Source organism: Neolamprologus brichardi, chromosome 10 (assembly GCF_056152115.1).
Source record: "Neolamprologus brichardi isolate AB-2024 chromosome 10, ASM5615211v1, whole genome shotgun sequence".
Classification (NCBI taxonomy): Eukaryota; Metazoa; Chordata; class Actinopteri; order Cichliformes; family Cichlidae; genus Neolamprologus; species Neolamprologus brichardi.
Window position 1 is genome coordinate 26,037,450 of NC_142113.1, and position 24,138 is coordinate 26,061,587.

General features: G+C 41.0%; 1 protein-coding gene across 1 annotated transcript; it reads right to left on the reverse strand.

The window, feature by feature from the left end:
• Positions 1-257: 257 nt before the first annotated feature.
• Positions 258-24,052, reverse strand: mybbp1a (MYB binding protein (P160) 1a). Its single transcript, XM_087847455.1, has 27 exons — positions 23,830-24,052; positions 22,863-22,958; positions 21,580-21,663; positions 21,423-21,497; positions 21,031-21,138; positions 20,745-20,935; positions 20,397-20,564; positions 19,782-19,899; positions 19,038-19,327; positions 18,816-18,926; positions 18,612-18,737; positions 18,284-18,490; positions 18,088-18,196; positions 17,896-17,989; positions 17,111-17,268; positions 16,087-16,209; positions 15,679-15,879; positions 14,747-14,920; positions 14,471-14,628; positions 12,581-12,715; positions 12,398-12,467; positions 9,293-9,424; positions 9,144-9,212; positions 6,995-7,108; positions 3,987-4,088; positions 3,781-3,905; positions 258-1,086 (listed from the first exon to the last, which is right to left on the reverse strand). The coding sequence occupies exons 1-27, from the start codon at positions 24,004-24,006 to the stop codon at positions 741-743; spliced, it is 3,861 nt and encodes a 1,286-aa protein (XP_087703581.1). The 5' UTR covers positions 24,007-24,052; the 3' UTR covers positions 258-740.
• Positions 24,053-24,138: the final 86 nt, after the last annotated feature.

A 24,138-nucleotide genomic window follows, 5' to 3' on the forward strand; every position in this document is an offset into this window, starting at 1 on the left:
TTTAGTTTTTGTTCTCAAAGTCTTTTTTTTGTTTGTTTCAGCCTGAAAATCTGCTGCACACTACCTGCTCTGCACCAAACAGAAATGCAGCAAAAGAGCCCAACTTTGTGGAACAGCAAACCCAAAAGAGAGCTAAAAGAGACACAAGCTGGCCACAAAAATGTGTCCAAAGTAATGACAGTGGGGGTCCATAAGAGTAGGATGAGTTGCCAACAAGCTCATCATATTAATGAAAAAAAGGCAATGAGATGTCAAAATTGCATTCTCAACATACTTTTATAAAAATTTTACAGGTTTAAGATTATTTCACAAGCCCATGACTTTCCAGTATACAATTGGTTTGTAGATCAGCCAGTAATCAGGAGCTCCACAAACATTACGCCAACACCCCAAACCTGAACGTTTGATCCAATGCATGATGGATCCAAGCTTTCATGTTTTTCACACAAGTCCTTCCTGTTTCTTTTTAACATTTTACATACCTGAATAACAAAACTATATAACTGTTCTGAAGTGGAGGCCAAGTTGATTAACTTCCAGGAGGAAAATCACATTTATTTTTCTCATAACAGCAGTCATATACTGGGAAAAAGATAGTCTTTCTTAATTCACTTCCCAAACATTAAAAGCCTCGTAATTTGACATAGAAAGATGTGAGAACCAGAGAAAGACGAAAACAAAGAGTCTTTAAAGGAAATTACAAAAACGTTTCTGTGTCCATTTAAATAGGAGTCTCCACATTACATCTGCCCTCCTCCCTCTTTCTTCTGTTTGGGCTTCTTCTTCTTCTTCTTGGCTGCTTTGCTTTCAGACTCCGTTTTACTCTTTTTGGCTGGGTTGGGCTGTGATGCTGTCGCGCCACCATTGGGTCGTTTCTGTTTATTTTTCTTGTCTTGCTTCTTTTTGCCTTGTCCTTTCTCCGTCCCTGGTTTATCTGTGGAGGCCGTGTTGCCCGCTGCCGGCTCCAAAACAGGCTTATTGCGCTTCTTACGTTTTTTGGTTTCTGGCAGAAAACCCTTCTTCTTTGCGGGGCCCGACTCTTGTTCTGTCTCCTTCTCAGGCTTCGTTTTTTCAGCTTTAGGTTTCCTGCAACACACACAAGGTCAACATGACAGATTTTATTTTTAAAAAACAACTGCTGTGGTCAAGAAATAATTTGTTTATGTAACGGGCAAGGGGGGGGGGGGGGGGTACTTCTACTTATATGGTTGTTTTCTACTCTAACTGTGCTCTTCTTCTATGCCTTTAAGCATGGCGTGTTCAGCACCATCACCTCAGCAACAAAAAAAAGAAAAGAAAAGGACCTGGCTGTGTGTGGATTTCGTTCTCCCTGTGCCTGCCTCGTCCTCCCTCGGGTATTCAGGCTTCACCGGCAACCCCCAAAAGCAGGCAGGTTAGGTTAGCTGATGATTCTAAATGTTTGCACAGTATGAGGTAGATAAAGTGCTGTATGAATCTACAGTTAAATGTGACTCGTTGTCTAAACTGTCGTCAGCAGGACTAGAAAAGCACTACATAAACACACATTACGTATGCTAATGAATTTATGGAGTGCAACATTCGGCATCTTTCTTTAAGACACCTTGAGGTGTGGGCTGGAGTACCCAGAGATCGAACCACTGATCCTCAGATTTGCAGTCAAACTGCTCTACCTCCTGAGCATCGTAATCAAAGCACCGAAAACTGAATCATCAATCAATTTGAAACTCTATTAAAACACAGATTAACTACCCCAAACCTAAAACTTCAGAACAGTTTGTCCTTTAAATGTCCTTTACTCAGTATGTGAGGATTATGGAACTGAGGCAGGAACTTCTAACGGACATGGACAAAATTCAGAACAATCTAATCCAAAGAACGAGAAGACACTTAACATTCGTCCTTGATAAAATGCTGCTACTACTAACACTTCAAAATCCTTCCTAGTTATGACTTCCCATTTATTTTTACATTTTATTCTAGCAGAAATTACAGCAAGTCATTTATACCTGCAGCACACAAAAGAAAGGCTCAACTTCTTTGTCCTAGATTGGATCTTTGGATATTAAATACCATCACAGGCTGGCTGGTTTACATCCAGAATAACCCGAGGAGATATAGAACAGATGGAGGTTTATTTAATCAATACTGGATATTCCCTTTGAGCAAAAAAAAAGAAGAAAAAGTGGATACTTGGCTCAAGGTGTAGAAAAGGAAATAGTGTTTTATCGCTCAGACAGGAAATAGTGTTTCTATTACTCAGTCAAAGGGTTTCATAATGGCAGAGAGAAATGTGTATGCTCATCATCTGAAAGTGGAAAAGTGATTTCTCTCTCCCCGTCTCTGTGTAAAAGTGTTTTGTTCTTTCCTTTTTTTCCCAATAATGCTGGTTATTCTCATTTTTTATGCTATTAAACAAGACGTTTGTATCTTCAAATGCCTTTAAAGACATTTGAAAATAGAGCTTTAAATCACATCAAACGATACTGGGGTATATTAATAAATGAATATGAGTTTTTACTTTACCATCTTTTCCAATCTGGGCATTTGAACTGAATATCAATCTTATACAGACTCAGAAATTTAGATTGCGGATGGCTGACAACATGATCCATTTATTTCAGTGTTATTTGCTATGCTTACTATTCAGCAGCAGTGCGAGAGCTAACATAGCTTGGAGCAAGCATACCACACTGTTTTCCTTATCCTGCTGTCGTAAGTGTAAAGCGACTTGTTTCATGTCTGCTCCACTCCACACAATAAGGAAGAGAACTACTGCAACCATGATTAAGAGCAGAATGCAGGAGATACTCAGAAGTCAAGATACATTTGGTGAATAATAATGCATACATGCATGCATGCATTATTTTTACACTTTCATGCATTTATCTTCCAACAGAGATAGTAGCTGGGGGGGGTCACATCAGGAAGAGCATCTGGTGTAAATTCAGTGTCACATCAAACATGCAGAGCTACCCGCTGTGACGACCATTTGTGAATAATGGAGTAGCTGAAAGCCAGGAAAACAACTGTTATTTGAGCCTTTATTTGATACCGGATCAGTACTCGGTCATCGGTAGATAAGCTGAGCTATCAATATGAGGATCCAAATTGAAAAAGTTGGATCCCCGAAACTTTAAAGTTATCAGCATATGAAAGGAAACGATGGTGCGCAGAAAGGTTTTGTGAGGTTACAGTCAGCTAGACCTTCAAACACCAAAATGTTATCAGTTCATCTTAAACAAGGGAAGATTTTTGCCATTTATTAACAAAGACGACCCATAAATCAGAACTCCTGCCATCAGTGCAGAAGCAAAATCATCTTTAAAAAAAAATCTCTGCCACTAAATGAATCTGTGCTGTTTAATACGTGTCAGTATTACAGGTTGAGAAAGTCTGCAAACATTAAATAACTCAAGAAATACGACTTAGTGCACCGATCTTTCCCACTGAGTCCTTCTTGGGTGTTGGCAGCTATTAAGTAAAAGCCTGAGGATTACAATATGCACCCAAGCATGGTGTGATTTATACTTGTGAGCTCCTGGCACTCATGCATAGCATTTAACAGAAGAAACGAGGATCGAGAACATACCCTTACGCTGAGCTTCATTAATACGAGTTAAAATAAGCGACCCCTGGCACCAAACTGGTGTGTGTGGGCGAGGAAATCTGATTACTCACAATATCTCAAAGTCCACGGACACAAGGACTTTGCACAAACCTGATTTCTTCCTTTAATCTGATTTCTGCACAAGAATCACCTCTATAGCTCTTCATTTCAGAGATGCCGAAATAACTCACGTTACTCCAAAGTGTTTCATCACAGCCCAGTAGGTGTCTTCCAGCTTGCCGGTCTTCTTGAAAGCAATCACGCTGGTCAGGGACTGCAGGACCTGCTGGAGGGGCTCCAAATCCACAGACAGCTTCTACACATAGCATGCAACAGAGTCAGAAACTGGAAACGCGTTACCTGCTTCTTCTCATCTCAACACTCCATGCAAACCTACCTGCTGGCGAACGTGCTTGACTATAAACTGGCAGAGCTCCAGAGTTTTCACCGCCTTCTCCTTCACCACCTTGCTCTCAGCATGACCAACTTGTCGGAGACTCTAGAAAGATGATAATGGGATTAGACTCATGTCCATATTGGCCTTAACGCCTGATCCTGCTGTTTTCATTTGCTTCTGATTTGACAGCTTGGCCCATTATGTAACTACTGTTTATGGCCACTGATTTAAACCTCTCGGTAGGTGAAGATGAACCTAATCAGTCAGCGTTATCTTAACCATGTCTCCTGTGTTTATTTAAAACATGAGCTAATCACATATATACACTATACTCTGGGACCTTTTTCCTTTCAGATAATGATGAATGAAGGCAAAAAAAAAAAAAAAAAACAATCAGAGCGGTGTACCTGAGAGGACCATTTTATATTAGATCCACTCTCTTGGATCCAATAGTGGGGAAAAAACCCAGTCTGAAAGTGAGTATTTGGCACACTTGCACATGGCTTCAGTATTTGAACTCCAGCCATGATTAATAGGAGCATCTACCATTATATAGGGCAGAAATAGAGGGGAAAACAGAATAGCTCCACTCTCTCTTTAGTTTCTCAACTCGAAACTGTCTTTTTATTCTATTTCTGCCACAACAAAACACAGTACAGACTATAGAAACCACCCGCATCTCAAACCTCCCCCCACCTCCCCCTTAGAGTACCAGATGAAGGATATAAACATAATCAGACGTCATCGAGTAATATATAAAAATAAGTGGTCATTTTGTTGCAAACCTCACGTACAATAACGACATTGTGGTTGCGTGTTAATAATAGCCGCTGCAATACCTCCAACAAAGGATATAAATGGTAGGATATAATTTCCCAGCAGATCGTCTAATGGTGAATCTGATCTTTTCTAAATGAATATGACACATAACGTCTCTAACGGCCAAATGTTAGAGACAAAGAGTCCTTTTCATCTAGAAAGAAAACAGAGAAGACATCACATTCATAACACGCTCACAGTAAGAGAGATATCTAATGGGATCTATGTAGCTTTGTACATAGCCAACATATGTAACAGTGCAGCTCTGGCCCATCTGCATTCGTCACATGTAGGATCCACGTCTATCTGCATTTCTGATAACCTGACCAATAAAGACCGTGTGCAACCTCAAACTCCATTACCGCGTGTCAAAGGCATGCTGAAGACGTACATATCCTCGTACACAGACTTTTTTTTGCCAAATTGGATCTGGGATGTCTCCAGTTTCCTATTTAATTTAAAGAAACTACACTGGTGAGCTGTGCATTGAATAAACTATACATTCTGCTCAAGATTTGCTTAGAGTCAATCTGGCCTTTAAAAATCAGATCTATAACTGACATCTGAGGACATAAAGGGAATCAATCTGAATTAAATGAAACAACTCAAAAACATTTTGACCTGACTTCATCTGGACAGCTGCTTTCTGTGGCACTGAACACTTCTGCTACACTCAGTCTGGCTACATGTCACTGCCTACCCCTTCATACAGATGGAGGTGGAGCTGGAAGGTGTGCGGGGACTTCTCATGCTAGTAGTGACAAGAAAATTAGTAAGGAGGTAAAAGGACAGAGCAATGGATGGATGGATGGATGGTTGGTTGGGCCTCTTCAGTGCAGTTGTTATCACTTTTATTTGGAGCAAAGCAGCTGAAATGGACTCAAAATGGTTTCTGCTTCCAAACTGGATAGACTGATATCTCTGAATTTTAATCAACTTTGTGTTATACTCTGTCAATTGAGTGTTTCCTTAATTTATTTTAAACAGTATGCATCGTGGTACTGTGTTAGTTCAATTTTGTATTCCCCTTAAAATACACACAAGATATTCTTCCTTATCTTGTGTGTATTTATAGTCTTTGTCATGTTTTGGATTTTTGGGATTTGTTGTTTTTCACCAAAATCCACTTAAACATTCCAGAATATCCAGGTCATCATTATTCTTTTAACTGAGAATAAAAGCTAAAGACTGTATGCTGTGCCTAGAGTAACACCATTTCTCTCCTGCTGTCAGAAAATAGTTTTAAACATGTGAAGGAGGACCAAACCCTGAGCTAAAACTGGATTACTTAATGGTAGTTCAGACATCAGCTAAGCAAATAGTTTAAAACACATTATAATGTAAATGTAAACAGCTAAAAGGACATTTTAATGTTTGCTCCTGTACTTTACTATCTATCAAAATAAAAGCCGCCAAGAACAGATTGCAGAGGGTTTTAATTTAATAGACACTTATATTTGAGTACAACTGCATCATGTTCCATTACGTATTATCATAAATGTTTAAACATTACTTATAAATATTAAAACAGAGGAACAGCTGAGTTGGATAAATGAAAGCCTACACCTGCATTTTTGAAATATTGTTATTATCTGATAAATAATTCTCGATGGAAAAGAAAAGCTGGGATTTATGTGCAATTTCTTTGAAAACACTTTTTTTTCACGACTAAGTTTCTAAAGTAGTACAGCTGGTCGCGTCGTTTCGTCTGGGAGGAAAAAGACAGGAGGTGGGGTTATTTGCAGAAGACCTGCAGAAGCATGCAATTAGGCATGTCTTCACCCTCCGCTCTCTGGAGGACACACAGAGGACAGCGAGAGGAGCAGCGGCTCTAATCATCATTTATCACAGGACGATGCAATCTCATAAACCTTCTGGAATAATATAATAAAAATGCGAACAAGCCTGAAGCATGCTGGTGTATGAATGCCTCTACTTACAGTGAGGACATGATGTGCAGCTATGGCCTCATGCTGCTATACTCAAGGAAAAATGACTTTCAATCAGTTCCACAAGCAGAGGTTTACAGAATTTAAATGAGGGAAAAGGCCTGCCATCGGGTTCAGTGTCTTGCCTGGGGAGGCTTCGTCATGTGAGGGGCAGAAGATCAAATCGCTATCTGTGCGATTAATGGATAACTCGCTCTACCACCTGAGCCCCGGCTATAATGCAGGGGTGTGTTGACTCACCGCTGCCAGCTGACCTTTGACCTTCTCGCAGAGCTCGGTCCACTGAGGGCCGCTCAGCTGCTGCTGAACCTCCCTGCTCTGCATCGCCCGCAACACCAACACGCACGCTTGGCCCTGAACACACACACAACCAAACACAAACACACAATGAAGCAAGTAAGACAAAGAATTTAAAAGTTAAATTGAGCACTTTAATCAAAAATTAGCATTTATGATTTTTTATAATGTGTCCATGGAATAAAAGGCAGCTCAGACACAATGCTGCCAGAAAAATCTCACCTCATCTCATTTCGAGATAAGAATAAACATGCTGAAATGTCTTTTAGTTTATTTTAAATGTGTCAGACGCCACAGAAACACATTTCTGAGAAATTTAACAGTAAAACAGGAGTGGACAAAGGTGTGTAAATGGGAAAAAATTGCCAGCAAATGAATAACATTAAGTCTGAGGTTGTTGTTTTTTGTTTTGTTTTGTTTTTTTTTAAATCTCTTAGGATGCAGACAGTAAGTTGATGAACAAAAGCAGATTGCTGTTGTGTTTCTCTTTCGGTTACTTTGCTATTGTTGTTCTAAAAAAATGTGTTAATGGAAAAAAACATTTTGACATGACAAACAAGTAAAATGCATAAATTTGGATAACGGCTCAGTTGCTTGAATTTTTTTCTGTTGGAAAATGACTGCAAGTACTTTGCGGCAACCAACTGGTCATCAAAGGTCAAGCGTGCAAAACCGTCAACCTCTGAGGGACATATTTGGATTGCAGGGCGACTGCGCTGGTTGCTTGGTGGGAGATAATCTGTCTCCAAACAATTGCAGTCTGATGCAGACAGACTGGTGAAGTTTAACAAAATAACTTTCAATTCAGTTCAACTGTTTTTAAATAGTGCCAAATCAGATCAACAGTTGCCTCAAGGGGCTTTATATCGCAAGGTAGAGACCCTAAAATCATACTGAGAGACCCCCTTGGAGCACCAACTTGTCGACAGCGGGAAGGAAAAAGTCCCTTTTAACAGGAAAAAACCTCCGTCAGAAGCGGGCTCAGGGACGGGCAGCCATCTGCCGTGATCGGTTGGGGGTAAAAGACAGAACACGGGACAAAAAACATGCAGCTAATTTCTCACATAACTGCTGACATGTCATATAAATGCAGACAGATTGACTGATTGATGGCAGCATGTTGGCAGCCTCCACTGATGAGTGCAACTCGTTTGCAGAGAGTCCGTTTGCAATAGGGGCCTGACTTTGCAATAGGGTTCAAAACTATGGTTGCCAGCTGATTGTATTCTGGATACATTCCTATATAAAAGTAAGGTTACGCTTATGTCATTTTCTAGTTAAATCACTGTTTTACAGCTACTTTGTCACTATACTTCTCTTATCCTTAAAGGAAACTCTTTAAAGGATAACTCTGGTGATACTCTAGGAGCAAAACCAGCAATACATTTATTATAAAGCAAGTAAACCCTATATGGTATGGAGTCTGTTGGTGTATTAAAATGATTTGTGATGTCACATGCTTCTTAATGTGCATGAACATGCTGTCCTGCTGCTGTAAATACTTAGTAGAGCAATAAATGTAAATTAATGCTTGCCAAAAAAGTGCAGTTTGCTCCCAGCTGTTTCAGTCTTTATTTATTATAAATATTTGTGAGCTATTTTTTTAGTTTTATATCTCATTAAAGGAGGAAAGGCAGGGAGCTACTAAAACAGTTGACTTTATTGCTTTTATGGAATCTGTTGACAATATAATAAATACAGAATATCACCAGTGCTATGTTTTAATATTGAAACACCATATGGCACAATAAGTCAAGGATCCAAACTCATGAACAGGTCTACTTTATTCAGAGCGACGCACCAACCGAGGACTGGGCATCACAGCTTTATTTGAAACTTTACTCTAGCAGACAGCACCATATGAGCCATATGTGCTCTAATTGTTTAACTTGCTCATGTGGGAGTTTTCCCAAAGTGAAGATGATCTTAAGTTCTCAATTAGTACATGACATCATCTTTCAGTTTTATTCCCATGGCATGATGGGAGAAGAGAACTCTTTCATGTTTGTCATTCAGGATTAGGCTGCTTAACTGTTCCTATAGTAAAAAACAAAAACAAAAAACAAAACTGGGGGGGTTCAAAACTTTTTACCTGCTGATGTTCTCTGACTCCAGATGTGATGTTCTGCACTGCTGTGTCCAACAGCTTCACGCATAAAACCTGCAAATAACACACAAGTGTCAGTTACTGCTTCAGAGGCGAGCGGCTGCACTCGGACTGAGGTGTGCGTTTTTACTCACGGGGAATCTGACGAATAAGTCGATGAACATCTGAGCAGTGAGTGGGCTCTTCCTCCGGCTCATGAAGGAGCACAGAGCATCTCTGAAGATAGTGGAGACCCGATCCACGTCGACATTACCCATGAACTTCAGCTGCACACATCAAATAGCAAACAGCAGACATCGGGGTTCAGATGCTAATTTAAAGCAAAAAGAACAAGCCTAAATAATAAAATTAGTCATGGCTGGATTCCAGTTAGCTATTTGTGTTTTTACTGGTAAAGCATGTGATTATTCAAGTAGACGATCACTGCTACTCTTGCTACTACAAACACTTTACTACTACAGGGTTGGAGCTCCTTTTGCTTTGAGCACTGCTTTAATTCTTCAGCGTAGATCAGTGGTTCTTAACCTTGTTGGAGGTAACGAACCCCACCAGTTTCATATGCGAATTCATTGAACCCCTCTTTAGTGAAAAATAAAATATGATTTTTTTTCAAATTCAAGACGTAGATATGTTTTTTACTGGTGCACAAAATGAGCCGTGCATGTCACGGCGAAGGCTCTGCCCAAACCCCTGAGACCGACTCACCGAACCCCTAGGGTTCGATCGAACCCAGGTTAAGAACCACTGGCGTAGATTAAACAAGGTGGAAACATTAAATTTTAGTCGTTTTGATATGAGAGCATCACACAGTTGCTCAATATTTGTCAGCCGAGTACAGTGAACTCACTGAGTTCAAGAAACAAGTTTGAAATTAATGCTGCATCAGAAATCCAGACTCATCAGACAAGGCAACTTTTTTCTAATCTTCGATTGCCTAATTTAGGTAAGGCAGTGCAAATATTAGCCTCAGTTAGCAGCTGAAGAGAGAAGCTCCTGGTGTGGTCTTCTGCTGCAGTATCAGAGATGCTCTTCTGCATATCTAGGTTGTAACGAGTGGTTATTTGAGTTACAGCTGCCTTACTATCAGCTTGAAGTACTCTGCCCATTTTCCCCTGATCTATTGACATAAATAAGGCAATCAATAAGATGGGTATGTGGGAAAATCCCAGCAGATCAGCAGTCTGTGGAATACTCATACCCACAATGATGCCACATTCAAAGTCACTTAAATTGCCTTTCTCCCCCCACTCTGATCCTAGCAGTTGTCCAGGTGCATCTAATGAAAAGCAGTCAACTGTTTTATGTAGCCACTTGCCGCCAGACACCTCTCTCCATGACAGGAATTTGTATGCAAGCAAGACTTAAAATAAGACATGACAGCACGACTAACTGAAGCAGCTTTGCAGTACTTTGATCTTGATTATGAGCAGCTGTGTGTAGGCTGCCTACTTGAATATGAGTAACTACATTGTGCACAGGTCTGTGGAGGGAAATCTGCAAGAAAAGAAATCTGCCGGTGCTACCACGGCTAACGTTAGCCACTCAGCAAAATAATATTTGTTTAATAAAGAATGTGATTAATGGCTTCAATTAAGACTATTTTCTGAGTGCTTTAGAAAAGGTGATTAGTTAGTAGTTAGTTAGTAGGTAATTTATTCATTTTCTTAATTAGTTGCCAAGAACAACTATAATTTTCACTTTAGGTATAAATGTGAGGAAAAAGTTGTGAGGTGAAAAATGTGGTGTATAAAATGATGTCAGAAAGAGCAGTATTTCAGTGTACAGGGACAAACAAACAGAAACACACTTTCGTTTGCATGTTTTAACAGATATTTGCGCATCATTTAGATTGAAACTTGATTACTGTCGTGTCTGCTTGAATATTTGAAGAGAGAAGAGCCATCATTTAAAATGAAAGGCAAAAAAACCCCCAAACAGATTAACGGTAACACTATTTGTGGAAAAAGAACATCCACTCACTGGTGTGGAGGCGTGAAGAGACAGATATGTCAAAACTGGGACAAACAAATCCCAAACTGTCTGCTGGAACAGAAGCTTATTTAAGGAATCTTTGTCAATACACTTTTAATAACAAGTCTTATGAAAACATCTGACAGCAGCAGCATCACGCAACGCTGGCGACGTGCATGGAACATCTGGTGAATGCCCCCCACCACCACACCACCACCAATCAGCCTGTCATTAAACTGAGAATTCACAGGACTCATTTCATTATTAACAGATCATTTTCTTAATTAAAATCAATATAGACAAGTTGTTTGGATTTAATTTAACTTATTATTGTCAAGCAGTCACTGATTTCATGATGTCATCGCTACAGTTAGCACAGACAGCGCTGGCATTAATATTGGCTTTCTGTAGGGCTCATGTTCGTGCTCTTCTCCTGCTGGTTATTAGCTCTCTTGGGATAACGAAGGCTTGACTGCACAACCAAAACAGGAAGAGGAAAAATGCTTTCGTCTTCTCTGTAGCTATCAGTAGATTGATTAATGATCCCTCCTGTATCCTTTTTTACGGCACGAGCTATTACCCTCAGGGAAACAGTACAAAGCAAGCAGCTATAAAACAAACCGCTATAAGCTCTCGTTGCTCCCAGTATCTATTGCACTTTTAAATAGGACTTAGCCCAATTTAAAAGCTCTGGAGCCACATCATCGTGTAATCGAATGTTTGCTGGCGTCGTATTATGGGATTTATTGTGGGAATGCTGCTATGTTTAGCACTGTTTGTCCAAAACAAATTTTCCCACGTGGGAAAATAACGTTTATTCTTATCTTCTTATCTTAAAAGTTGAGAAAAACAGAAAATACTCAGAAGTGAGTAAGGACAAAAGTTTGTTCAAGGACGAGAGAATAATCTGGTCAAAAGGGGGCCGCGTTATCCAGGACACTCCTCTAACCCAGTAAAGTCCAGAAACAGGCCTGGAATCTGGTGCACAGCTGAGCACAACATGAGAGAAAACATAAGAACAGTACCTGCCTGTTGTGTAAATGTTTAATTACCATCTGTCTACTGACCAACTGTGTGACCCACAAGCAAAAAAAAAGAAAGAAAGCCTGTCCTGTTCTTTATGTGACTTGTTTTGGGTAAAACTGGAAGAAAAAACACAAAAAAAACAAAACGCACACATTCTGATCTAGACAGGCAACCCCCTGCGAGCAGGTAAACATGATGGTTGAAATTAGTGTGTGTGTCTGTGTACTTGTGTGTGAACATACGTCGGCCTGCTCCTCTGTGGTCTCAGCAGGAGGGGCTCCTCGCAGCACTTTTACCACATACAGAGAAGCACTGCAGGGAGAAAACAACACACTTAAAGCAAAATAACTTTCTCACACATTTAGAAATACGGTGGTGTCACATCATCTTCTCTTCAGCTCCGTAAAAAAACATCACTGCTGTACCTGAAGTAGTAAAGGGAGACTGAGGAGTCAGACAGCTTCTGGGATTTGGTGACCAGCTTCTCCAGCAGGTCATGGAGCTCCCCCTGTCTGTCACCGGCAGTCCTGCAGTAAACCTTGGACCTGCACAGGTGGTTCCTATAAAAACAGAGACATCAAACACTCAGGAGGACCTCAGGGGAAGCTGTCATTACTCATCCATTCATCCACTTTCTTAACAGCTTATCTGACTTACAGATGTGGTCAGAAGTTTACACGTACTCATCATGGGCATGAATGTTATGGGAATTTTTTTCCCTTTGAACTGTTTTTATTTTTATTCAGATGATTGTGCAGCCTACATCTTTAAGACTTTGAAAACAACAACAGGGAATTTGAATTTAATATAATTAATTTGGTCAAACGTATACATACACCCAGAAATATGTGGTTCAATGTCCCTTTGATGAGAGGTGCGCATCAACCAGATGCACCTTTGTCGGTTTCCTGGCACAGACCTGGCTTTGTGGCTGAGTTGACAAAACCAGTGAAGGCTATTCGAGAAACTTAATGTTAGCCTGCTTTATTTATTCCAAAACCAGTTTTAATGTGTTTTTGGGTGCATTGCCTTGTTGGAACACACAAATGTTTTCGAGTTTCAACCCAGCTATTCATTTGAGGTGAAACTGAATTTTAAGGTACTGCTAGTCCTTCTTCATTACTCCATTCCAGTATCACTGGCAGCAAAACAGCCACAGAGCATGACTCTACCTACACCCTGCTTGGTACAGTGGTAGATTTCTAAAGCCTCACCTTTACTCTTGTCATTGTGGCCAAACAGCTCAATCTTTATCTCATCTGACCATAAAACATTTCCTGGGTCGTTCCTGAACATCCTAACCAATTTCCTCTCATCTGAGGATGACGCAGTTTGGATCTTCTTCCATACGTTGGCAAATTGGTGAAACATAAGAATAACTTGTACTTACATACAGTTGTTTGAGCTAATGATCTTGAAATCTACAGTTGTTTTAAAAAAAAGGCTCCAAGAGACCTACCCAACTTCTGTAAATCCACATAACTCCTTAGATCACTAAGTTCCTTGAACTTTCCCATCTGAGTGTTGGTCAATCCAATGAGTGCTGTAACTGCAGGTTTGCAGGAGGGCTCGAGCAGCCATGCCAGTTCAGAACAGGGTTCAAAGACAAACACACAGAGGGCTGAAACCCTGACTGACCTGAACTTAGTACTTAGATTTAAAGACATGAGCTTGGGCCATGTTAAAATGTATCACCTTGTCTTTTAGATACAAGCTGGGTACCTGAAACCTTCAACCTACTACTTAGCAAGGTAGGGTAAGAAGTGGATGTATGCACACCCTATTAATCTGTGTGTGGTGGGTTTGGAAGCCATCTGAAACCCCAGAGCAATAAAGTAAATTTTATGAATTTGAGAAAATCTGTTTTGTCCAATTCAGCAGATTAAATTGAAATTTACCACACTGATGTTCATAAAGTCTGTTATTGTAAAATTGTTCCTCCAAACTGATTTGCTCTGCCCACGTCAGAGATCTAATACAGTTAGAGAAACTAAACGTTCAAAAGCAGCAATAGCCACTGTTGAAAGAACATAAGCTATTATCCTCTGAAATTCCTGCCATCTATGGATTTATAAATTGTCTCTCAGTTTCTCCAAATACACTCGAATCACCAGCTTTGAACTTGAAATTTTTACAAATTGCAATAAATAAAATGAAGTAATACAAGCAAAAGTGTTTTGTAGTTGATCTCCAGTGGATAAAAACGCTGACGTGAACATTTCAAATTGAACATGAGACATAAATCGCAACACCAAACATTTAAAATTAATTATGACACTAACAGTCAGCTCAGTCCACGGCTCACATGTGTTTACCTGAATATGTCTGCTGTCCGGCGGAGGAAGTCCTGCTCCTGCTGGTCACTGCCGGAGCTCATTCCTCGCTCGATAATGGCGAGCAGAGGCTCAACCAAGCCGAGGACGAGAGGGCTTCCAGCCTGCCGCGCCACAAACACTTCAATCAGGTCCAACACCTACAAGAGCAAAACAATGGGATGAGAAAGGTCTGTATTTTACTTCTCGCCGTCTCTCCTCTTAGTGTCATGCTGTGCTGGGTTAAAGATGTGTTTGACAGGACTGAGCTTAAGCTACCTTGATCTTAAACTCTCTGACCAGCGTCTTCTCCTTTTGTAGTTTTGTCTTCTCATCCTTCTTGGCCTGGAGCTTTTTCTTCTGCTCTGAGAACAGCGCTGACAGACTCTTATCCAGCTCCATCATGGCTTCATCATCCAGATCTTCATCACTGCTGGCATCCTCCTCTGTGGCCTGAATATGAAGTACAACTGTGTTACTTTGACATTGAAGCACTGAATTATAGCTCTAGCCTGAGGTCTCTGAGGTGAAACATCTTCTGTTAGGCTCCACCTAAACTTAAATTATTCTAGCTGAGCTTCAAACACATGTAGTAAAATTAATAAATGGAACTGGGAGGGAGGTGGGTTGCAAAGGGGCTTGCAGTTATGCTGCAACTGAAGCTGTGCTAAAAGAGCTTAAACAGCACACAAAATACAGAATACTTGCTCAGTTTTTATTGCATCTTTCTAAAAATTAGCTGTTAAACAAGTTACTGGTGACGTTCTGTTGCAATTTTATCTTCCTGCTTTAGGCTAAAAGATGACGATCGCATTACAAAATACAGCCCAAAATGTGGTGCTGAGGAACGCAATCTCATCATCCTAATCTCTAATGAAGAGAGAGGTGGACTAATGACAAGATGTATGATGAATATTAATTTGCAGGATTTTGCTTTTTTGTAGATTTCATGCCGGCACTGTGGACGATGCTGACTTAACGGATGTGAAATTTTAATTTTGGTCACGTTTTCTATTTATGCACATAAAATTTGCTCCCAAGATGACAAAGATTAATGCACTTAATGACCACGGTGTCTTTACACAGAACACTTTGGTGAATCCTAATGAACACTGCTGCTGTGATGAGCCTCTGCTCGGCCTTAGTGAGCTCTTTGTATTAAAAGTTCAATTGAAATCAGAGCGGACAAGCTGAAAAGCCTGAACACCCACCAGAGCATTCTTCTGTTGGAGGACCTTCATGAGCTCTATGCGGAAGTTCTGGTCCACTGGTTCCTCGTCCATCTTCTCATCTTCCCCTTCCTCCTCCTCCTCCTCCATTGCTTCATCTTCAGAGTCGTCATCATCGTCCTCGTCGCCGTCATCGTCATCATCATCATCATCATCATCATCAGATTCATCAGATTTGTCATCCTGAAGAAAAAAAACAACAAAACAAAACAAAACTGCACATTTTAGAATAACTAAAATAAACAACGTTTTGTGTCTAAAAGAATAAACTGTAACTGTAGAGATAGAAACAATTGGCATGTGAAAGATAAATAATTTATGTTTGAGTAGAATTCAGTGCATAAGACAGAAAAAGGTTGATAACAGAAAATACGTTTGACAACAACTGACCTCCATCTCCTCATCATCTTCCTCGTCATCCTCCTCATTTGTTTTCTTCTTTTGTGTTGCGTTTGAGTCATCTTCGACAACCACAGCGGCGTCCTCTTCGTCATCCTTCTCTGGGTCTAAAACCTACACATAGTACAAAATGTTGTTGTTACAAATAACACCGACTTTGTGCGGAAATCACTGATGCATTCCTTTTTTGGCTGTTTGGCAAAATTAAGCAGGAAACTCATTTTTTTAGGCAGATTTTACAAAAAATAAAAATAAAAAATTACCATGGCTAACCAACACATTACTCTTCACACAGACTGTTTACCTGCAACCAAAGCCTCCACAGGTCAATAGCACAGGTGCAAAACAATCGTAAACAAAAAGCGTCCACTACCAGAAATCTGTTGTGTTTATAGATAAAGGTATAAAATAAATTTGCTCCATGGGTTTACTTTTTCAGGTCTGTGTAATCAAAGCCAAAAATAGATATTTGGCCTAAAATTAGAATAAAATTGCTTATCTAGTTCTCTATGTAGCTATTACATAAATAAATAGCTACAGTTAAATAACTGTTTAAAAATGGTTCCATAGAAAAGGCTTGAAAACACACTAACTTCATTGCAAACACATGTTTTGATTTGGGGGGTTTATGAGCAAACTAATAACTGTAGAAAGCTGCAATCTGGCAGTTTTCCTATTAAGATGTGTATCACCACCCTGGGAATTTTTTTTCAGGGGAATTGGAGATGGTCAGATTGGAAGCATTTGCTCAGTTAATGTGGAATGAACCAAAAGTTTAACCAGGAAACCCTGAAAAATGCAGAAACCCCACAGCACTCTTGGTGTATCTTTGTCACATGACAAAAAAGTGGCCATATTTAGGTCATGTGATGAAAGAAGAACAGAAAAAAAACTTAACTAATAAAAGACCAAGCAAAGCTCTGATTAAAGTTACATTACACTGATAACCTGACTTATGTTAATTTCACGAGTGTCTACAGGGAATCCTGATAATGACCCCGTATGTGTTACTTACATCTAAGATGGCGGTGAGGGCGGCTGCAGTAACGTGGGGGCAGATGGAGGAGAAGACCGTCTTGCACACCTGTCTGATATGTCTGCTCTGCTGGGAGAGCAGCGACAACAAGATGTCCACCATCACCTCCACCCACTCGGGCTCCTCCTGTTCTGTGGCTGCATTTCAAAACATCCAACACATTCACACACTTAAAAGCAGCACTCGCTTATTCATTCTCTGGCTTCCTAAGAGAAAGCACAATAAGCTAAGGACACAAAATTCTTTTTATTTTAATTGGAATCAGCCGATTATTAAGAAATTCTGCAGAAGGTGAACAAAATTATGCAGAATAATCTGCTTTTAGCTTCGCTTATGGTCTCCACCAACTGCATGGACATTTCTATAGTGACTATAAATGAATTTAGTTGGTTAATTTGATCAAAAACGGGAGTAATTACTGATACTTTAATACGGAAGTTCAGTCTTAACTCTAGTTTAAAAAAAAAAAAAAAGGTACAGCTTACAGATCATCAAATATGACGCTAAAATATGTTTGGATTTGTAGGTTGTTCTGCTCACTTTCATTTTCTGTGAGGCATATTTCAAAAGTTTGGGCATAGCGAGGTTGTCTGTGTCCTGCTGCTTCGAGTGTAGGAAGCAGTGGGAAGGTAAGCACAGACATGAAAACAATATTGACCTTCTCATAACTCCTGGCATTGCCAAAAATGCTGAAGCATTTCTTTATATATATATGAAAAGAGATGTGATAAAAAGCAGCAGCATCACGAAGCACAAGGCCTGACCTTCTTTTTTCTTTTTCTTTTTGGCCTTCTTCTCCTGAGCCTTCTCCATACAGCTCTGCAGGTCTTTCATGATGTCCAACAGCTCCTCAGGGGCCTTTGGGAAGAAAAGTATTACAACGCTGCTCTTATTCAGCTAATTTAGGTTTAATGGGTACAAATAACCAACTGTTAACAGGCTGATGGATGCTGTACCTTGAAGAGGTGCATGCCGACCAATAGGAAGAGCTGCTGGAACGCGCTGCTCTCTGCTGTTTGGCTTTTCTTTGCCTTCTTCTTCAGGTTTGCCACAGACTCCAGCATGCTGGAAGAAAACAAATCAAAAATGGCACAGGTGAATAAGCAAAACTCCTTTAAATGTAAAGATTACGTCATATTCCAGCTTCCCTACCTGTCCCAGGCTTGTCTCTGCTCAGGGCTGAAGGGCTGGCTGCTCTGGACGTGTTTTGGCTGGTTAAGCAGGGCTTGCGCGTACTGAACCAGGTGGTAGATCCACATGGTGCCGTCAGCCGTCACACCCAGAACCCGCTTTTGGCTGACAGCTGCGCCTTCGGTTGCGTCCTCAGTGAGCGGCATATGGTGCATGGACAGGAGAAGTCTGGGTGGCGGAAAGACAGAAGACAGCTGAACAATTTTTCTTGAAGAAAAAGATCAGAGAAATAAAGTACAGCCATCAGCGGGTGATATTTAAAAGCTGCAGAGAAAATGTCGTCTCTCACCCGAAGAAAGAATTGACGAGCACGGCTCTGGTTTTATCGTCGATTGGGACAGAAAGCTTCGTCTTTGTCTCCGAGATGTCGGCCGAGGCCTTCTTGGCGCTGAAGAAAGCATGGAAAAAGACAAACCTGGGGAAAAAAAAAACACTAGTGAAAAACCTCCTCCTCATCAAACAAAGAACTTCACAGCGCTCAAACAAGTCTTACCTGGCCACATCCATGACGAGATCCTCTTGCTTCTTCACCTGGTGGTTGTCAATGATGGAGGCGAGCCGGGAAACAATCCACTTCCTCAGGCGGAATACAGATTCCTCCTTCCTGAGGAAAGATAATCAACAAGTTGCATCCATCCACTTTCCGTGCCTCTTTTGCCCTGTTCGGCACACATTCTCTGCACGATCTACCAAAAACAACAGCAGATGCACTCACTGATCTTGTCCTCCCTTGCTGTCCTTCTTCTTGTGAGTACTGATGTCCAGCAGCTTGTCCAGCTGAGGCTGCAGGAATATGTCCTTAAGCCATTCCACATAGCCCTGCAGAGCTGCAGGCTGAAGGTGCTGCACCACCTTCCACACTGACGGCACCACGGGGTAGCCTTTGTTGGTGAGGGAGGAGAAACCCACCATGACTGCCAGCTGTTTGTCTGAGTCCCGACAGCCTTCCAAGAAATCCGACACAAAGACGTCCATCTCAGGGGCCAGCTTGAAGCGGTCCGGTTTCTAAGAGTGAGAAAAGATGGAAGCGGACCTACATTAGCTTTAATATGTGTGAGCACAGCTTTAACATGGTGACTTAGCACTGATTCTACAGGGAAAAAAACCCTCATCAACAAGCTGGAAGTGCTACAGTGCTTTACAAACCAGTGATATTGCTGCTTGGTGTCAACTAAAGTAAAATGATCACATGACCTCTGTGTTCGGTGAAAGACTGTAGGTCATTTGCTGGGAAATTTTCACTTTATGAATTATAGGCATGGCAGATTTGTATTTGATTAAGATCAGAGATAACATCCGCAATTATTCTAAATTACTACAAGTACAGTAACACTAGGCTCATTTTAGCAGGTCTTGTAGCAGAAAGCATTGCAAGCAAGATTTTATTAGCTCGTCCCATTAGATGACATTGAAGAGTGGAAGCTGTTCTTTATAGTCAAGTCTAGACGGTGGCACTGACCTGAGCAGACACTACGTGTTCCCCATAGTTTATCATCACCTCTCCAGACAAGACGTCCTTCAGCTGGGCTGCGGACAGCAGAGGGAGGGCGCTGCCCAGCAGACGGAAGCTCATGTAACTGGACACAGATGGGAAAGCAGCAGAAGGGCTGAGCACAATGACATAATAAACAGGACAAATCGAAGAAAAAAGAAGAGTAAATCCTGCAGAAACAGGTGTGCTCTCTCCACCTCTGTCAAGTGTTACTAAAGCAAAGCAGCGAAGTGAGCACTAAACACAGCGACAATATAGTGTCAGATTTGCTGTTGCAGATTAAATCCTACACCCTCCTGCTCCAAGTTTGACTTTAAAATCAACACAAACTGCTGAGTTATTAATTTTCATGCTAAATTCCTGACATGAAGATGTCTGCACTTACGTCTGATACAGGATAACGAAGTCGGTGGTATTAAAAAAAGTGCTGTTTCATCTAGTGCAGCACTCAGTTGTCTACCACAGTTAGTTCACATCTGATAAAACCATTTCCAGTGAGCATAATAATATTTAATTACTTCATTTTTAAAGGACTAACTGTTCAACGGGCTGCAGGCACCCTCTAAAGCTGACAGGACTCACTGAGTTGGCCCCGGCTGTTCCTTTAACATGCCGTCTGTGATGGCTTTATTCCAGAAGAGCTCAAAGCTGTCTTCCTTCAGAGAGAGCTTCAGGAGGTCCAGGACCACTGCTGGGAGGATGCGCTCCTTCTTCACAGCGTGGGCTGCCGTCTTCAACACTTCTGTTATTCTGCCAGACATCACATTAGACAGTTCAGTCAGAAGCTGCTGATTAGCAGACCCAGAAGGGGAAAGTGGTGCATAATTATAGGATGCACTTACAGTAGTGTAGCCAGCACAGAGCGGTGCAAGTTAAAATGAACATTCAGATCAGCAGCAGAAGATGTGCGTGTTTGTGAAAGCTTCTTACTTGGGTATGTTGTCAGCGTTAATGATGGTGGAGGAGCCCAGCAACTTCTTCAGTTTCTTGGGTTTGAGGGTTTGTGGGAAGCGCTGCAGAGCTACCAGCAGCAGCTGCAGCTGCTCCGGAGTCCTGAAAGCAGATTCCAGGTCAGTCTGCAGGGCTCCCATGAGGACCTCCTCAAACACCTCCTCAGGGACCTGATGGACAGGATGACATACACTAGAGTCAGAAAACCCCTGAAAATACTTGAAAAACACTATTTTTATAGCAGTAACTAGGCTGCAGCTGTCACCTCAGTGAGGATGTCCATCATGGTCTTGGTGGGTAGGTCCTTCAGGTGTTGTTTGTGCTGACTGAGGCTCTGCAGGAGCTGCACACATCCCAACACCACCTGCGGCTCCTGCACAGAAACAAGACAGAGAGCTCAGAGACCACAACGTATTTGACAGAGCATCAGCTGTCCTGGATCTCCTCTGTCACCTGGATCTTAAATCTCTCGTGAAATTTACAACCGTACAAAGACCTGAAAGTGATGCAACCACGATCTTTTTTTTTTCCTGCTTTCCCTACGATTGGTATCCCTTAAATATTTGCAGGCATCTTCAGTATATTGTCTCAGGCACATTCTCCTCTTTAATGCAGTGAAATTTTTTCCAAGTATGCTAAAAATGTGAGAAAACTTACCTTAGAGAGGCGGTTGGACTGATGAAGGGCAAGAACACCAAACAAGTTTCCAAACATAGCATTTCTGGCAAATTTCTGAAAGACAAAAGATGAAACAAGTTCAAAGATTGCATTCATCAATTTTGGTGCTAAAAAAGACCAAACACCCAAAACTCACCTTTTTAGCTCCTTGCAAGTTGTGCTTTTCTTTGATGCTGTTGAGTATTCTCTGCAGGGAGACATCTTCAAAGGCACTCAAAACCTAAAAATAAGGGAAACTTTACTGATTAGCTCAGTTATTATAGAGCACTTTCCTAACACTAGCAGCAAAACAGCATTTGTACACACACCAAAACCCACATTATGACCAATATATTCAGTTCAATACTCATCTTAAAATAAGGCAAAACTAGCACTTTAAATTGCATGACGTCGTACAGAAGGTGATACACAAATAAAGGGAGACTGTCCATGCTAGACAGAAAGCAAAGGATGATTCATTCAGGACTTTGAAGCATAGGTAGACAGAAGGTATGTCCATGTTTGACAAGGGGGAAAAACAAATTCCAGTGTACGTAATGACACCCTGGAAACTTCTGGCTACCACCCTAATTTAAGATTAATATAAAGCTGGGCTTTACAGCTGACTGGTTAGCTTTTAACATGATCACATCTACTCCTTAGACTTTTGAATTTGCTCTTTAATGAAGAGTAACGGCAACACATCTTGACCACTTTATTAGGTATATGTGTACATGCTGATGTCATAACCTATTGCTATACAAAGCTTATAGTGACACTTTTGTACGTACAAAACTGTGCCAAAAAAAGGTGTGTATAAGTCTTTTACACACAAATCATCGCTTCTCTCTCTATCTTCTTTGTCTTCTTCATCTGCTTCTGTGACTTTGTCATTTGCCTCTTTCTCCTCATCTTTATCTTTGACATCTAAAGGTCATCACGGCACATCATCTGAACATCCCCCCCATCCCCCAGCATCTTCCTCTGTCGTGCCAACGCTCTGCAATGTCTTCCTTATCTGCACTCATGAACCTGCTCTCTGGTCTTCCTCTTTTCCTCCTGGCTGGCAGCTCCGTATTAAACATCTGCTATCCTTCCTGTCTACATCTCTAAACCATCTCAGCCTCACCTCTCTAACTCTTTAACATCTTTGGTTCTGCTACCCCCAACTCAGCTTCCTATCGTTTTGTCAGTCGAAGTCTCCAAACTATACATCATAGCAGGTCTCACAACCATCTCTTAGCACATAAAAGCCACATCCAGGAATTTTATCACTTATGAAGATAAATAAAGAGGATTTTTGTTATTAAAAGTAGTGTTGAACTCCTGCACTGTGTTTATTAACCCCAACCCTGAAACAAAGAGATGTGGCTGAAGCTGTGGATGTGTGCGCAGAGGCAGGGCTGCAGACAAAGATAGATGGGGATAAACTCCACTCACCTGCCCCAGAGCGAGGCTGAACCCAGGTCTCGCAGTCTCCCGTGTGTGAGCCAGTCCATCCACCAGCCTTTTAAAGGTGTATTCCAACTCATCCTCCTGCAAAACATGAAGAAAGATGATTTAAAACTTTGAAACTACAGACACTTTAACACTGTGTGGAATCATATATATGCTGGAATATACTTATACAAGAAATACTACATACTAAACTCAGACATTTTTTATAAGTGCACTCTTTAATTTTTTTTTTTTTTTTAAGTGTTGGGTTTAGTTTAATGAGCAACAGCAATCAGATAAAACTCTGATTCCAAGGATTTCATTACTGGTAATGGAGTTCCACAGTAAACATGCCATTAAACCTTGACCCTTGACAGTAAAATACTTTACTGTGCTTTACAGTGTTTCTAATCAAATCAAATCACTTTTGTTGTCACATCACATGTGCAGGTACACTGGTACAGTACATGTGAGTGAAATTCTTGTGTGCGAGCTTCACAAGCAACAGAGTTGTGCAAAAATACAATAACGTAAAACAAGCAAAATATAAGATGGCTAAATCTGAAACTAATAAATATATATACAATATATAATAGTATATGCATTACTGCTTGCTGTACGGTAAGAAAAGGTTTACTATATTATTAAGTCATTTTATTTAATGTTCTGATTCCTATATTGTATACAAAGTATTTTAACAAGTTTTGATAAAGTAGGTAGTTACGGTAATAGTGCCTTGTGTTAATAATATAGGCCTGACTCTGTTATATGAGTATTCAGTGTGTCAATGATATCCTGTATGATATCCAGTCATATAATCAGTTACATATGAAAACATCTCCCACCGCTCCATACGACACTATGTGTACAACTACTACTTCTAAAACTAGTAGTGGAAAACGTCTGAGGAGTACATGTGCAGTGGGACCACGCTCCGTCTCTCAGTGACACCGATCGCAGTCTGCCTCACCTTGTTGTTGGTTTTTAGGTACTGTATCAGGTTTTCCACCGCCTTCAGTCGGACCTCTTGATCCGGTTTGGCCAGGTCCCAGAAGAAGTCGAGGAAGACCCGGTTCTGCTGCAGGTTACCGGCGGGCCGGAGCGGTTCCGCCGCCTTCACTGAGAGCTCCACCATCTCTACAGACATCTGTTCCAAATGCCACCACCACCTCTACTCATGCTGCTGCAGGGGGAACACGTGCCTCACTCACGGAAACTACATCCGGGTCAACTCACCAGCCATGTTTTTTTTAAGAAGAAAAAAACTTTATTGAGCGAT